The 16,033-nt window shown below is 37.7% G+C and overlaps 1 protein-coding gene across 9 annotated transcripts in view; it reads left to right on the forward strand.

Annotated features, from left to right (window-relative positions):
• The window catches only part of MYCBP2 (MYC binding protein 2), a 198,953-nt gene extending 186,773 nt beyond the window's left edge, over nucleotides 1–12,180 (forward strand). For all 9 annotated transcript variants that reach the window (XM_080363498.1, XM_080363499.1, XM_080363500.1 and 6 more), the window contains 9 exons: nucleotides 821–949; nucleotides 3,642–3,774; nucleotides 4,020–4,123; nucleotides 5,102–5,290; nucleotides 5,783–5,890; nucleotides 6,654–6,863; nucleotides 9,823–9,930; nucleotides 10,128–10,293; nucleotides 11,409–12,180. In XM_080363498.1, coding sequence (XP_080219624.1) covers nucleotides 821–949; nucleotides 3,642–3,774; nucleotides 4,020–4,123; nucleotides 5,102–5,290; nucleotides 5,783–5,890; nucleotides 6,654–6,863; nucleotides 9,823–9,930; nucleotides 10,128–10,293; nucleotides 11,409–11,524 — 1,263 coding nt within the window. In that variant the 3' untranslated portion in view covers nucleotides 11,525–12,180. The remainder of the gene's footprint in view (nucleotides 1–820; nucleotides 950–3,641; nucleotides 3,775–4,019; nucleotides 4,124–5,101; nucleotides 5,291–5,782; nucleotides 5,891–6,653; nucleotides 6,864–9,822; nucleotides 9,931–10,127; nucleotides 10,294–11,408) is intronic.
• Nucleotides 12,181–16,033: the final 3,853 nt, after the last annotated feature.

Raw genomic sequence — 16,033 nt, forward strand, 5'->3', positions numbered from 1 at the left:
GGATACAAGCTACTGAACCCAGCCTGAAATTCCCCCAATTCTGCTTTATACTGGGATATTCAAATTTTGGGGTGAACTGTCCCCCTGCCAACCAAGAGTGCTGTTGAAAGGATTCTGTTTGAGGTTGCATGAGCAATGTCGTGGAAACCACGTTCTGGGAGTACAATGGAAACTTGTTCTCAGACATATCCATATGAATAAGCAGAATCAGTCATTGAACTCTATTTGTACAGATATTTTGAACCACAAAACAGAACTGTGTTGATTTTTAAAAAAATTTTATCAGTGGAGCAACTTAATTTCTTGGTGGATTTTGATTGTTACTTCAACTGTATTCTCTCTAAGTTATAGATGACCTACAGCTTTGACTAGATGTTTGAGCAGAGTAAGCATACCATAGAAAAGTAATTAAGAGTAAATATCATGCATGTTGACTGACTTGAGTACTCATATCTCTGAACTTTTCTGTTAATGTTCACATAACTCATTGTTACCACATAAATCTTTTCTCACACTAGTTGAAAATTATGTCTTAACTATATTGTCCAAAAATGCATTTTTGCTGCATCACACAAAGATGAAGAATATCAGAAGAAATGATATAGTTAATTGAGGCTTTTTGTGCCCAGGAATAATTGTTTATGTGCTGATTATTCTAAAGATACAACTAATATAGTCTCAACAAGCTCTTTTTTCCCCCCTTATTAATTTGAGGGAGATGACTGGAGAATAAAAACAAATGCTGAAAGGAAACAAATGCTGAAAGGAAACAAGGGATTTAATAAAAAAATTATTTCATATTTTTCTTAATTCTTTTCAGCCAATGTGTGATAACCATGATGATGGTGAAACTGCCGCAATCATTTTATGTAATGTCTGTGGGAATTTGTGTACAGATTGTGACCGATTCCTTCATCTCCATCGGCGAACAAAAACTCACCAGCGACAGGTAGAGTATACGTGACATCATGTTGTTTGCAACTGCATATGAGGTGTGCATTTCCTCAATTAATACATAAGCAAAAGGCTGTAGCAGGAGCCAAATCTGAAAAAGTATTTTCTTTTATGTTTGAGATGGTATAGGTTAATTTCCATTTAATTCTTTTTAGCTGTTTTTAGTTAAATTCTCTTGTCCTTTGTCTTTTGAAGAAAATTGGAAAGTCATGTAACAGTCCCTAATTCTTACTCTTATGCTATATCAGCTTTCTTCTGTCTTTTTCTGACATTGTTTAGGAACATTTTTTAGGAAAATCTGGGAACTGCATAGACTTTCTTACGTGTACGTTCGTTCTTTATTCCTTTTAAATTATATGTCCTTTGCTACTTCTATTATATACATCAGTGCTTGTCAACCACTTCATTTTTAATGTATATATGTTTTTTAATATCCAGGAAGACCACTTGACAGCAAATATTCCTACTGGTTACTGAATCATAGAACGGTTTGGGTTGGAAGGGACCTTAAAGATCATCTAGTTCCAACCCTCCTGCCATGGGCAGTGGCACCATCCACTGGACCAGGCTGCTGTAAACCCCCTCCAGCCTGGCCTTGAACACTGCCAGGGATGTCAGGCTGCTCTTACTTTTCGGTGTTCCTCCAGCTCTCACTGTCTTTTCACAGAGAAACACGTTGTCATATCCATAAGCTTGAATATTTCCTGATTTCTTTTGGTTTTGTTTTAAGGACTGAAATGGCTTTCCCCTTTGACTTACCTCTTCATCTCTAAACCTGAAACTGCTTTATTCTTGAAATATTTGTTTCTCTCATTGAAGCTAATGTTGAGGATGCCTTCTGAAACTACTGAATATTTCCTCTTTCTTGACATTATTTTTCTTCTGTTTTTTTTGTGGTCCTTTATTTTTCCCCTTTCCCTCTGACTTCTTATATTTGTACAAAGGCTAAAATGATAAACCTCATTAATGAAGTTAATTCAAAGGAAATCGTTCCTCTTCCCCCTATCATAGAGTGCATCTACATTTCGCTTTTTAGTAAGCATCAGGAATGGGCTTTTTGAAGCAGATCTCCTTCTCTCCTTATTGTGCTTTGATTTGTGTCATAGAGCAGCTTTGGAGTGCATGAACCAGATTCCTTTCAGGTGAAAATAAAAATAACAAAAAACTATAGAAGCAGGGACACACTGGTAATGGTCATTCAGTGCAGGGGTCAGCTGGTCTAGAGCACGTATGGTAGAAACTCCAGATCACTGGCACTGAGTTCCACTCTGCAGATTCCTTCTTGGTGCCTCAGCTTTTGCAGCGTAGTGTCAGCCTGGAAGTTCCCTGTGGATCTGTTATCTTCGATTTCTTATCCAAAATCTTTGCAGTTCCCTTTGAAATTGTCCTGTTTTCTCATCCTAAGATGATGATTTTCTATGTCTGCTCTTCCGTCATGGCAGAGCACAGTTTAGTCTCATTTGTTTTTCTGATTTCTCCTATATAGCCTGTTCAGATTACAGTTGATAAAAAGTAAGTTCTTATTGAAATCCTCATATCTCTCCTTAATCTGTCCAATATAGCTACTTATCAGATTTTCCTATTTACTTCTGAAAGCATGTTTAAACTTCTATTCTTTATTCACCACCTTTACCTTTACATCTCTAATGTTAATACCTTCAATTTAAATTTTAAATTGTCACATTCCCTGGCTCCTGTTTTCTGTTAGCTTCCTGGGTTTATCCGACTTCTGTCATACACAGCTCTTTAATGTGTTTTCTCTTCCTCTAAGAAAGGACAGCCTGTAAGTTACTATGACCTGCTTACGCAACTCCTTGGTGAAGCAATTAAGGCTTTTTTTCCTGATTCTAGTGCGAATTGAAACAAACTTTCAATTGAGTGTATATATCCATACCAAGGCAAATTCTAACTTTCATTGCATTGCAGGTGAAATGAATGAAAACAGAACTGCCTTCAAAACTTAGGAAAGGAGAAAAAAGAGAGACTGTATAAAGTCCCCTAAGCATTTCATGCTGGTTTTTTTATTTTGCAAAAATTTTGTATTTTCCTTATTGTAGCTGAAAGTATCCCCTGTGTATTTATATGAAAGTTGAAAATATTACACACTTATGTAATTGTTATTATATAGTACATATTATTAAGACCATAATTATTAATGTTGCTTTGATAAACTACTACCATAGAATCACAGACTAGTTTGGGTTGGAAGGGACCTTCAAAGCTCATCTAGTCCAACCTCCTGCAATGAGCAGAGACATCTTCAACTAGATCAGGTTGCTCAGAGCCCCATCCAGCCTCACCTGGAATGTTTATGTGAAGATATTTCTAATGACTTATGCTTTTAATATACTGTGGCCTAATGGATGAGTTGAATAGTAGTGATGAAGTCCAAGCTCCATATATTTTTAAATTAGAAAAAATGTTGTGTGGCGCTCTCCTCATCATTGTTGCCTGGTTGTTCCCCAGACATGTTAGCTCAAGTGTTACTGTTGTATATTTTTGCTTTTAAAAACATAAAGCCTTTTATGCATTCTGCAATATGTACAAATTACAGAATGCATAAAAAACATAGCTTGCAGTAGGCAAACTCTGCAGAATCTATAAAACATCTGATGAAAATCCAGAGAAACAGTGACTAAAATAACATAAAGATATTCTATTTATTATCTATTTGGTTAACCCAACAGGTATTTAAAGAAGAAGAAGAAGCCATCAAAGTTGATCTCCACGAGGGTTGTGGTAGGACCAAACTTTTCTGGCTGATGGCATTAGCAGATTCTAAAACTATGAAAGCTATGGTGGAGTTTAGAGAACAGACAGGTAAAACACAGCTGTTAGTACTTGTTCTTTATCCTGATTATTTTTACCTTTTAACATGAGCATTTCTCATAAATAAGTTGGGGTTTTCACCTTCTTTAGGGCAGTGCTTTTAATTCTTAATAAAATAGTTTGTCTATGTAACAATTACTGGTTTCTTTGGTTGTTTTCTGTGATTGCTGTTAGGACATCAGTCACTTGTGTTTCATTGCAACAATTTTCCTTTTTGTTTACTTTTGCGGACTTAGGCAAACCGACCACCAGCAGTTCCGAAGCGTGTCGCTTCTGTGGCTGTAGGAGCGGAACAGAATTATCAGCAGTGGGAAGCGTTTGTTCCGACACAGATTGCCAGGTGTGTGTTAACAAGTATCAATCATCAATTACATAAATAGGAGAGACTGCAGGATCAAATTGATTCCTTATTTTGAGTAAAGCTTGTTCATCCCTGTGGTCCATTTTAAAGCAGACCTCTCAAACACAAATAGTCAACCAAAAAAATGGGTGGTTTCATTATTATCTTCAAAAGCATCCCAAGTTTTCACAATAGTGTTCCAAGTATACAGTAAAATATACACTGCCAACATAAAGTCTGGTTTACTAGAAAGCCTGAAGAAAGAAGTTTGCGTAACAGCCTGTTTATTATGTGAGCACAGGACATTTAAGGCTTGGTAGGTTTATTCAACTGTATCCACGTCTCCTGAGTGTTTTTGTGGCCCACACTACTGGTACAATTGGCAGTGACCAGTTTCATATCCCACCCTGTTTATTTCTGTTTATGTGTCGCAAATTTGTAGTGGTTTTTTTTTTTTTGGTCAGCCTATTGGTTATATTATATTATTGTTATATTAATTTGCTTAAATTTATTATTAGCTTCTGGGCCACTTTTATAAGACTTCTACTTAAAATGGACAGGAATTAGAAGTGGTTAAAATATCATTCCTAAAAGTGCTTATGCCAGTTAATGATCAGCTCATAATGTGTTAAGAGTGGGTTACTTCATACCTTTCCTGAAGGATGGAAATCTGCAGATATCTTAAAGGCTATTAATAATTACAGGCCAAGGAGTGTTTACACAAGAGGCACTTAATATACAAAGTACACATGGAGGATTAAAGAATATTTCTCTTTATATCAAAATTCAATATTAAAATTTTAAAGTAATGGTTTCATTATGCCATTGGTACTCAGGAGTAACCTAAGCAGACAAAACAAATTGTGATTCTTTCATCTTAGCTTATTGCACAAACCAGCAAGCCTTCAAAAAGTGACACTATATCAAACCATTCAGTGCGGGGGCACAAAAGAATGATTAATTATTTACTTTTAATAGGAGTACGCTAAAATTGCCTGCAGCAAGACACAGCCCTGTGGTCATCCCTGCGGAGGCGTTAAGAACGAAGAGCACTGTCTGCCGTGCTTGCACGGCTGTGATAAGAGCGCTACGACTCTTAAACAAGATGCTGATGACATGTGCATGATCTGCTTTACTGAAGCACTTTCAGCAGCACCAGCTATCCAGGTTTATTTTTTGTTTCCTCTCTTCTAAGAAGAATAATATTATGGTTGTAATGTTAAGCGTGCTAGAAGTTAAAATATGAAGTCCCTAAAGTTATACTCTTAGAAATTTCAAAACAGACACCGTGCCAGTACATAAGTTCCTTAAAATGCTTTCTTTTTTCTGGTATTGCTGCTATTTCAAGAAAGCAGACTGTGTCAATTTAGTTTACTTTATTTAAAATATATTGTATTTTACGAAGGAGAAAAAAAAACTGAGGTAATTAATGGATATACCTCATATATATTTCATGTATCCACTGGTGGTTTTGGAGTATGATTTTAATGACCATTTCATAATCTTCCTCTTTTATAAAGAATAAAATAGGGGTCTTCTAGGATTTTAAGTAAATTAATTTTGGAATTGGTATATGTTGCCACTTAAAAGCAAATAACTGCTTCTGTTTTAGTGGTTAATGTGAGTTGAGTGTTTCCTGACATGTATTCTTTTCTAAAGCTGGACTGCAGCCACGTTTTCCATTTGCAATGCTGTCAACGTGTCCTAGAAAACAGATGGCTTGGGCCAAGGATAACTTTTGGGTTTATGTCCTGTCCTATTTGCAAGGTAAATGAGCGATGTGTTTACTTGCCTAGGTCAAACAAGTTACCTAATGCTGTCTTTGTTTTTCCTTTTTTAAAATTTTATATTGCTTGTTACAATATAAATTAGGTATACGTCACTTTTAAAGCTGCTTAGGTTTTCAGTATGAGGACAGAGCTGAAGAATATAGGTACTTAGTTCAGCTTAAATTACTAAAAATGCCTCTTGCACTCTACAAAATCATAAGTGCTGTAAGCAAAAGCATATGGTGGCTACTGAGGAGGAGAGAACCTTAGAACCCCAGGAATATGAAATGTGTGAATGTTCAGCCATTTCTGCATGTTGTCCTTCCTCCTTCATGCTCTGTTTTGATAATTTATGGCAGTAGCTTGTGTCTATAAACTGATAAAGACCTGGCATTGAGGACTGACTGTCATTATTCTTAATTACTAAGCAATAAGTCAAGAAGGACCAAAATCAGAGAAAGCATACAGTCAGAACATTCCTGTGCAATTATTTTGTGTACCCTTTATCATCCCTCTGTGCTTGTTACAGTCTGTTGTAAGGGCTGATGATTTCACACAATAAAAGGCCATATAAAAAGTATTCCTGGTTACTGTTTTTGCAGCAAATAAAGTATGGGCTATATCAGCCATTTTTTGAAATGGCCATTGCCTGAGCTCTTAGGTTTTTATGACATCCATTACACTGTGTTTGACCATAATACAAATTATCACAGCTGTTTTATTAAAGATGCGAGATATTTTAATCAGTGTTTTTATTTCAGAACAAAATCAATCATACAGTATTAAAGGATTTGCTTGATCCAATCAAAGAACTCTATGAAGATGTGAGGAGGAAAGCGCTAATGAGATTGGAGTACGAAGGGCTGCACAAGAGTGAGGCCATCACAACACCAGGCGTTAGATTTTATAATGACCCAGCTGGCTACGCTATGAACAGATATGCTTATTATGTTTGCTACAAGTGCAAAAAGGTATGACAGTTAGTACTTTGTGAAACTGAATGCTATTGTTTCAAAGTTATTTCTTAAAGAATGGGGCATATATTTAATATATTGTGTATGGAGCAGGAAAAGAAATTGTTTTTAAATTGTAATTACAAAAAAGTGTTGAGCAAATTAGATGCACATAGTGTCTTATCTTGTAAAGTTCAAAAGTATCTACAGTGCAGCTCAGAAACCAAAAGCATATTGAGGTGTTCACCTTAGAAGAACGTGCAGATGATACTGCATTAGAACACCAAGCATCCTTTTGTCCCACTTCCAACTCATACTTTACATGAATTTTAAAACAGTATAACCATAGGTTTCATTCTGACTCTGTGACACAGAGGGTTCCTCACTATGATTCCACCTAAATATTACTTTTACCCAAGTTGGAGTTGGTGGAAAGTGCAGTAAACTGACTCTGGGGCAGAAGAATCCCCACTGCTGCAAGCCTTTCACTGTGGTTTTCCCCAGTGATAGTCTCAAAAGACGGGAAGAGCCTTCTCTAATTTTGATTCGTTATAGCACAGTTGTTCAGGATGGGGATAAGGACACTCTGCCTTCTGTAACCGATCATGCCTAAGTTCAGATGTCAGTATCTTGAGTGCCTTTGAAGCGCAGCAGCTACAGAGATGATGGCCAGGTGTGTCAGAAGAATGAAAAAAAGAAAGAAGAAATGTGTGGTCCAGCCCGCTGGGCTCTAGGTCATATGTGCAGTTTTCTTCAGGTAGAGAATATGAAGCTTAAGCAGAAGACAAAAATCCCTGATTTCCCCACCATCAGAGAAAACATAAACATTCTTTATCTGTGGTTAGAGATTATAGTTAGAGAAATTTTGGATAATGACTGAACCCCTCCCATTGCTGCTTTCATACAAAGCTGATTTTTAGTGCCCATCTTGGTCACATCTTTTTCCTTTAGGAATGAATGGAATAAGGCATTCTCATGATAGCTTTCAAGGGCAACCTCAATAATTTTAACATTCAATGCACATGTTTTATCTTAAGTGCATAATTTGAAAATAAGAGGAGAAAGATTGATTTTCATATGCTGGAGGAGTAATTAATCATTACTACACAGTTACTCAGTTCACTTTTGTTCCTGCCTCCCACAGTTAACCAATTTTCACTCTTCATCCTTTCACAACTTGCCTGGTGCCATTTTGCCTCCCTTACAAAAATACTTTTTTATGACTTTCTCCAGTTCTTATTCCTGTCCCTGTTTTTCATTACACTTTCTTTCTAATACTTAATACTCAGTTATTTCAGTGTCTTTATTTCCCTCTTTTTATTCCTTCCCTTGTATCTCATTATTCCCTTTTGTACTGTGTCTATGTGTCTGAATAGCAGCATTCAACTAGCTGATGCCTAACTTCTTTCCTTCCTCCAGCACCTGTTCACCTCAAACTGCTACATAATGCCCTGACTTAGATTCTTTAGGGCTTTCCCTTTTGTTTTACTCTGCAGAGTTTGGGGAAAAGTGGGCTGCTTAAATTTTTCCTTGCTCATAGTTGCCTTGAGACCACTTTCCCTGTGTCCCAGTCACTGCAAAAACAGGTGAGAAAGTCTGTCACGGGGGCACCCCAAAGTTAGTTTTAGGCGGACAACAAGGTCCAAAACAAACTTTTATTCTGGTTAAAAAGCTGCAGCAAATTAACCAGTAAGGAACGGGGTTTATGCAATCAGTTAGCACTCCAGTAACTTAAATACAGGTTCGAATATCAGTTGAGGAAATTATTGGGGTGCAGCAAATAATAACAATGGAGATCCACAGTGTGCATACACGTGGCTCACGAAAAGCAACGTCAGAGCTGTCCCTGGCTTACACGTGCTTATATTTAAGCACGGAATATCCTCATTTTGTCTAGTGAGGAAAAACACCCACAAATCCTGTGAGGAAATCGGCAAGGAAAATACACTCGCTTATGCAGCGAGGAACTATTAAGTAGGTTGTCACTCACCCACACATGCCATGAGGCAGTCCCAGTCTCAGGAGATTACCTTAGGTGGTGATCCTGCCTAAGGGGAGGGCTCTCAACGACATTGGCCCGCTGCTCTGAGAGGACACACAAAGAGATGCCTCGGCGGGTAGTCCTGTTTTTATATTCGTGTCAGATCTGGCTGTAGGCATTCTAGAAGCTTCTCTGCTCCCCCACTCTGGCTGTGGGCGCCCAGAACCTTAGCGACTGCCTGGCGCCTCTTCCCCTCTCCTGGCTAACCGACAGACAGTTAAACAAAAGGAGCTGTTAACTTGCCCCATAGCAGGAGAGGCGGGAGGTGTTGAGGAAGAGGGTTGGGGTGTGCATGCACCTTCCACACCGAAAGGTGGGTGGGGAAGCTAGAGGGGAGGGCGTGCAACTGCCACAGTTGCCAAGAGCAAGAATTCTATGTGTTATCTAGTTAGTTAATAAGATGGTAATTAAGGAAGGAAGGGACTCATTGCCTCGTCTCACCACTTCATGTGAAAACACTTCAGTATATGAGAAAATGCGTCAGAGTTGTCAGTCTTTCTTGGTGCATTTTTGTGTCCAGTGTGCCCTGGTAGAATGAGAAAGTGGCATGAATTTGTAGAAAACAGCAACATTCTAATTATAAGGGATTCCACATGAGCATAAAAATTATACTCTTTCAGCTAGTAAAAATCCCTCCTGGTAGAATGTTTCTCTGCTGCCTTCAGCCTCAGTGTTGTCTTTCTTACATAGAGCATCCAGATAATGTTTCAAAAGCCTTACAGTCACTTGCGTAAACCCCAGCATCTTGCACAATTTTTGGTGATGTTTATCCTGAGATTGAGACACATTGTCTTTGTGCCTCAAAAACGTGTATCTAGAGTCAGAGTGGAGGCTACTGTAACGGCTGTTATTCATTATTTCCCCCTTACAAAATGACATTGTTAAAATAATAGTTGTCTCTGGCTTAATGACCTATCATTTCTATATAAAATTAAGGCATATTTTGGTGGCGAAGCTCGTTGTGATGCTGAAGCTGGACAAGGCGATGACTATGATCCAAGAGAACTTATTTGTGGTGCATGCTCTGATGTTTCAAGGGCTCAGGTAAGCAAAGAACTTTGTATTCATGTTTTTATTTCATTCTGAAGCTCTGAGTACCTGAGCTGTACAATAATTCAAACTCATTTATAATTATATGTATAGTATAATATTAAAATGTATTACAGAATGTAGAAGTGTGTTGTTCGGATTGTAACAATGTGGCTACTTTGTTTATCAACATTTGGTTTTTTTCTGTTTAGATGTGTCCCAAACACGGTACAGATTTCTTAGAGTACAAATGTCGCTACTGCTGTTCCGTTGCTGTTTTTTTCTGTTTTGGGACAACGCATTTTTGCAATGCTTGCCATGATGATTTCCAAAGAATGACAAGCATCCCTAAAGAAGAACTCCCACACTGTCCTGCAGGTAGTATTTTTGTAAAGCAAATTTACCACACTGAATTCTGAGATTAGTAATCAATTCTAATTGATATTCTTATATATTCTTGCTAATGATTTTTTTTTTTTAGCTAAACCACAGGGCTAGTCATGCAAATTTTAAATTCATTATATTGTATAATATTGGAATGGGTTTGTTCTATGCATGCTTTTGATTTTTTGCTTTTGTGGCAATACTACAGGCAATGTTATCACATTGATCCTTTAAATATTAGCTACTTTGATACAAAAAGACATTTTAATTACATACACCAATTCAGATTCCAGATGTGTAATGATGTGTTAAAACTATACTGAAAAAATTAACACACTACTATTAAATGATATGTCTGTACTTAGGTACCTATCATGTACAAACTGTTGCCTCGGTGCCTTACTTTCCAACTTCATATGCCATTGATTGGATCTCAGTCAATCATATTATTTATTTACCTTGCTGTTGAAAAAAGTGAGATTTTCTTATTAAGATATTTACATGAAAGAAGTAAACAAAACAAAACAAAAATAAAAAAATAATTTAAAAAAAAAAAAAAAAAAAACCACAATTCCTGGTATAGCCTTAGAATTATTGTTTACTGCAGAGTATAACTCTCATTCCTATTTATTGATTTCGCTTTTAGATTGTGCGAATTTCTTCCACGGTATTATTGAGATGAAACTTACTTTAGTGATTCTCTTTATTAGCTTTTTGCCTTCTTTAGTTTGAATATGATTTATTTTAAATGACATGGGGTTTGATCATTTGGCTTTTTTCTTCACATACCATTCCAATGTTTGACGTAACTGTTTGAAGGGGCTAACAGGTTTTGATCACGTTTTGTCAGATCTAATTGATAGTTTTTTCTCTTGGTCTATTAAGCCTTTAGTTGGTTTGCTTGAACTTAACTAAATGAAAGCACCTTCCTGTCTGCTGTTTCTTAAACCTCTTATTCCTTATAAATTAATTTTATATATTAATATATTCCTTACAAATTCATGTAATATTACATTCATTTAGCATTTTTTTGAGGAAATGTAACATGTTTCTTTACATCAAGTCTGCAAGCATTAATCTCTTTTCCCTCACCCTTAAATTCACTGTAGGTCCCAAAGGTAAACAACTTGAAGGAACGGAATGCCCGCTTCATGTTGTCCATCCACCCACTGGTGAAGAATTTGCTCTGGGTTGTGGGGTTTGCAGAAATGCTCACACTTTTTAGACGAGCATTTTTTTTTAACCAGAGCAAAACAGGTGTCCTCATCCCTTAAGTGTCCTGAGAAGAAAGTCCAGCTGGGATGAGGACGGGACCATTTCATAACCCAGGTAAAAGGAACAATTTACAGTGCAAGAAGGATGCCAAATACCATGTACATAATTCTTGCTATGAGATATTGACATTTTTTGAACCGAGACATCAAAACTTGTGAGGTGTTTGCATGTGGCCATTACAGTCATCGGCTAGGAAACATTGGACATTTACAAATAAATAATTGCTATTAAAGGATCTGTGTGTTTGTGGACTATGAATAATGCCGGCTTTCAGGAGAAAGAAAAAAATATTGATTATTGTATACTGACTTTTTGTAATCTTGTACAATTGTAACGCATCACAAGTGGGGATGGGAAAGAGGAATATTCTGGTTTATTTCCTAGACTGTTATAAAAAAAAAATGTGTTAGGAAGGCGTAAATGTAACAAGTATCACGCTGTATATAAAGGTATCAATGTTTGTCCTGTATAAGAATTATTCAATTACAACAGCAGTTTCATTTAAACTTCTGGGTTATGTTTGAGCCTGAAATTTTAATGAAGTGCAATACTGAGTGTGCCTCATATCTTGCAGCTGTAAACATAATGGAATGTACATGTCAATAAAGCCACTGTACATTTTTATACAGTGAAAGTCTAATGAATGTACAAGCCTCTGTTTTCAGAAGTGTTTTTTAAAATGGGGGTGGTGTCATAATTATTTCAGCAAGTTCTTTTACAAAATAGGAAAGTTTATTAGCTAAACTGTTGGTTATGCAAGTACTTAAGACATTAAAAATGCTGCTTAAATCATCTTCTAAAGAAAAGCTGGATAAACATACTAACATTCATATTCCATTTCGGTTTCTGACAATGTTTTAAGACACAACAGAAGACTTCATTTTAAATTATTTTGATCAGTTATTAAGAATCCTCAGCAATATATCATCCCCACCTTTAGGACAAATAGTCTTTTGCCATTAATTCCATTTAATAAGAGTCCTAAGTCTTTTGCTCCTCTATAGTGAAAGCAAAATATAACTTCAAGTAAGACCTTTTTCCTATAAGATTCTCCCTTCAGATGTCAATGATCCTTAGGGGTCCTCTCCACCTCAAGTTGTTCTGTGATTCTGTGAGAACCTTTTTTCTAGTATTTCTGTCTTGATTAAATGTGCTTTACTGGCAGACGTGAACAACTGCTCTCACAGTTAAGATACTGGTAGATGGCATCCAGACATGTCAGAGGACTTTTATCAGACTGGGAACTGTGGGATCCATGTCACCTAATTTCAGACATCTGTAAGGTATGTGTCTGTCTGCAGGTTAGAATAGCTGGGGAAGACACTCACCTAGGGAGTACAATTTCTCTTAGTCACAGTAGCAGAGTATTGTGGTTCAGTCTCATTTTGTGAATATTAGTGCAAGTAGTATCAGTAAATAGAAACTGGAATTTTTAAGTCTACAATCAAATATATTTTATATTATTGGTATAATGGACATTTAATGAAAGAATTCCTGTGACCCTCACTGAGACAAGGTATAGAGTGCCAAGTAATGACCAGGGGATGGGAGAGGTTGCCGGCATACAGACAAAGGTTGTCAAATGTAGGGCTTGCACTAGACATGCAAAGAAATATGCTGCATCATTGCTAATTGTTTAAAAAAAATCTTCCAAACAACCGAATCTGTGATAGTAAAGAATTTCAACTAGCGGGTATCTATTTGGAAAGAGATACATCAGGAGACAGGCTGCTTGGTAACTCCTTGGAGTGTATTTGAAATAATACAGCATTTGAAGTAGGGAAAGCAACTAAAAGGTGCCTTTGCTAGATTTTATTCTGACTGAAAGGTAGTTTAGATGAAAACAAGTACAAAGTGACAACATTCATTATTCTGAAAGGAAAAGAGAAAATAAGGTAAAGAAAATGATGTACAGTGAATTGGCAAAAGTCTTAGGTAAGATCCTGTGGGAATCAAGTGTAAAGAAGAAAAAAACCAACTTATTTTGGGGGAGTTGATGTTTTCTTTGGAACAACCAGCTAGACTAACGTCATGGTCTGCAGCTGTCCCAGTGCAAACAAAGGATATGACTTTTATTAAGCAGTCAGTTTGGCCAAGTTAGGAATTATATATTGAAAAAAGGGAGAGAAAAAAAAATTGAAACCAAATCAAATTACTACAGATGAACAGCAGGGGGGAAAAGGTACAGGAAAAAACTTTATTTGTCAGGGACATAAAGAATAACAAGTAGGCAAGAGAAAGATTGGTCATGTACCTGCAGTGATGAGGCACTTTGTTCCACCAAAAAATCCATCAACAGCCTCAAACCACATTAAACCCTCTATTTGAATATCAGGAGGAAGCCAATGTGGTGGTTATTTGTGTTCAGCATCTTGAAGAATCAAGATTCTTCCAATATTGTACTTCACTTATAGAAACAGCATGATTTCACCTGTCCAAATTATGTCCATACTATAGATGTTTACCTCAGTTGTAGTCATTTTCAGGGGAGAGGAACAGGAACTTCTGGGATGTGGTTCATTTCATCTCAGTATGAAACAGGAGCCACCTGTATAGCTTAGATGTAGATGCCTACTACAACGTGCATTTTTAAAGTTAGTTAAAGTCATCATCACCTACTTTGCAATGTGAAGTTCCAAGCAATGTTTTGGACCCATCACATCACAACCTTCAGCACCAAGGCTGATAGGTGAAGGGTAGTTTGTGTTTTAATATTGCCAGGTATTTCCTGGAGACTTGCTATAGACCTTAAAAAGATTTAAGTGTCTTTATTTGAAAATGTTGATTCCTTACTCAATACTTGACAATCCAGTATCTGCAACCCATGAATTCATATTGGTCGCACCCTGAGTCACTTCAGCATGGTACATGTAGAGTAAAAGATACAGAATGATGTTCTAAGGACTCTGCTCATTACACAAGAAATGTGCTATAGGGTTATCAGAATGAATATAGCTGTCAGTTGGGAGGTACTGCAGTAAACTTGGATTATATCAGTGGTATTAAAGCAGTGATTAGAGTACGAGAGGGTGTTGACAGGCCAGAAGCAGGCTGAAAGCAGAGCATCAGTGTGTTTATTAAGGATCTCCCTATCGTAGTATTCAGACATGTCTCTCCTTCAGCACCCTCCTTGCTCCCTACTCCTTATCTACACTCAGCCTCATGTCACTGCCCCGCTGCTCTTCACCAGGACTCTCAGGTTCTGATTTCTGTCCTAATCCACCACAGACAAGCCCCTTATCTCCTTACATTGCTTCCTGGCTACTGTTTCTCCATTTTAGGAGCTTCTTCCTGCACCCCAGTGTACAGGGGCAGCAGGAGGAGCAGTGCCCAAGTCAGGCAAATTAACTACAGTGGAAGACTAATGTACATAATATGAAGTGGTTTACATAGGTTCTTGGCATAGGTCACTGTGGGTCTTAAATTCTGGAAAAATTACTTACAGCGGGCAAATTTGTGGTGTGTGACCCACGATCATTTTTAGAAAATTTCTGTGTGTAGCACCATAGTTACAAGTTAATTCTAGTTTTTAGTTTTCCAGCTCTTTCACTTTAGATTAATGTGAGAACCTAGTTTAGGAAAGTATGATTACAGTGAGGAAAGGACATGATGCTGCTACATTCAGTTTATGAAGTGGGCTAAGTGAGGGACAGGCAATGTCAGGGAAATGTTTCTCTTGCACACGCCTGACTGTCCCCAACTGCTACTTCAGGAAGATGGCACAGCTGAGCATGAGCATCAGGCTCTTGGGCAGAGCATAGTTCCCCCCTAATGGCTGCACCTCAGACACTCTGCTCCTACGCTGTGTCAGACATTCACGTCATCATATCCCCCTGCACCAATCTCTATGGCTGATTACAGCCAGATGCCAGCACAGGTCACTAATCAGATCAGTCCACAACAAGATTGCTCTGTGCCTCTCTAGCAGTCTCACATGCTTGTTCCGTCAGCTGTTGAGCCACAGCCCACGCAATGGAAATACTCAGTTCTTGCACCACCCTGTTTGCCACAGCTCACCATGCTCAGCTAGTTCATACCAAACTCAGCTCCTAGGCCAAGGAGAGGGCCACACTACTCCTACTCAGCTCATAAATCATTAGTTTACAAATGGCTCAAACTGTCATGGGTTTATCCACCCACTGAGCACAAAATGAACAGTAAAAGTTAATAAGGCACAGATAATTAACCAGTTACCATCAGGGCCTGATAATCTTGGTCCTTACGAAACAGTTTTCATTAATCACATTACACGAAGTTATTTCATTGTTTCACCTAAGCAGAGGCTAGCTAGGGAGCTTCAGGATGATCCAGTCATTCAAGATATAACTCAAACTTCCTAGGATTTTGCCACAGCCCTCTCCTTGACATTGCAGGTGACAGAGCGTGCAGTAGTAGTACGGCAAGATGCCCAGCATCCTTCAGTGCAAGGCATACTGGAAAGGTTGTGCTGTGTTCTCAC

Source organism: Nesoenas mayeri (genome assembly GCF_963082525.1).
Source record: "Nesoenas mayeri genome assembly, chromosome: 1".
In the NCBI taxonomy this organism is placed as follows: Eukaryota; Metazoa; Chordata; class Aves; order Columbiformes; family Columbidae; genus Nesoenas; species Nesoenas mayeri.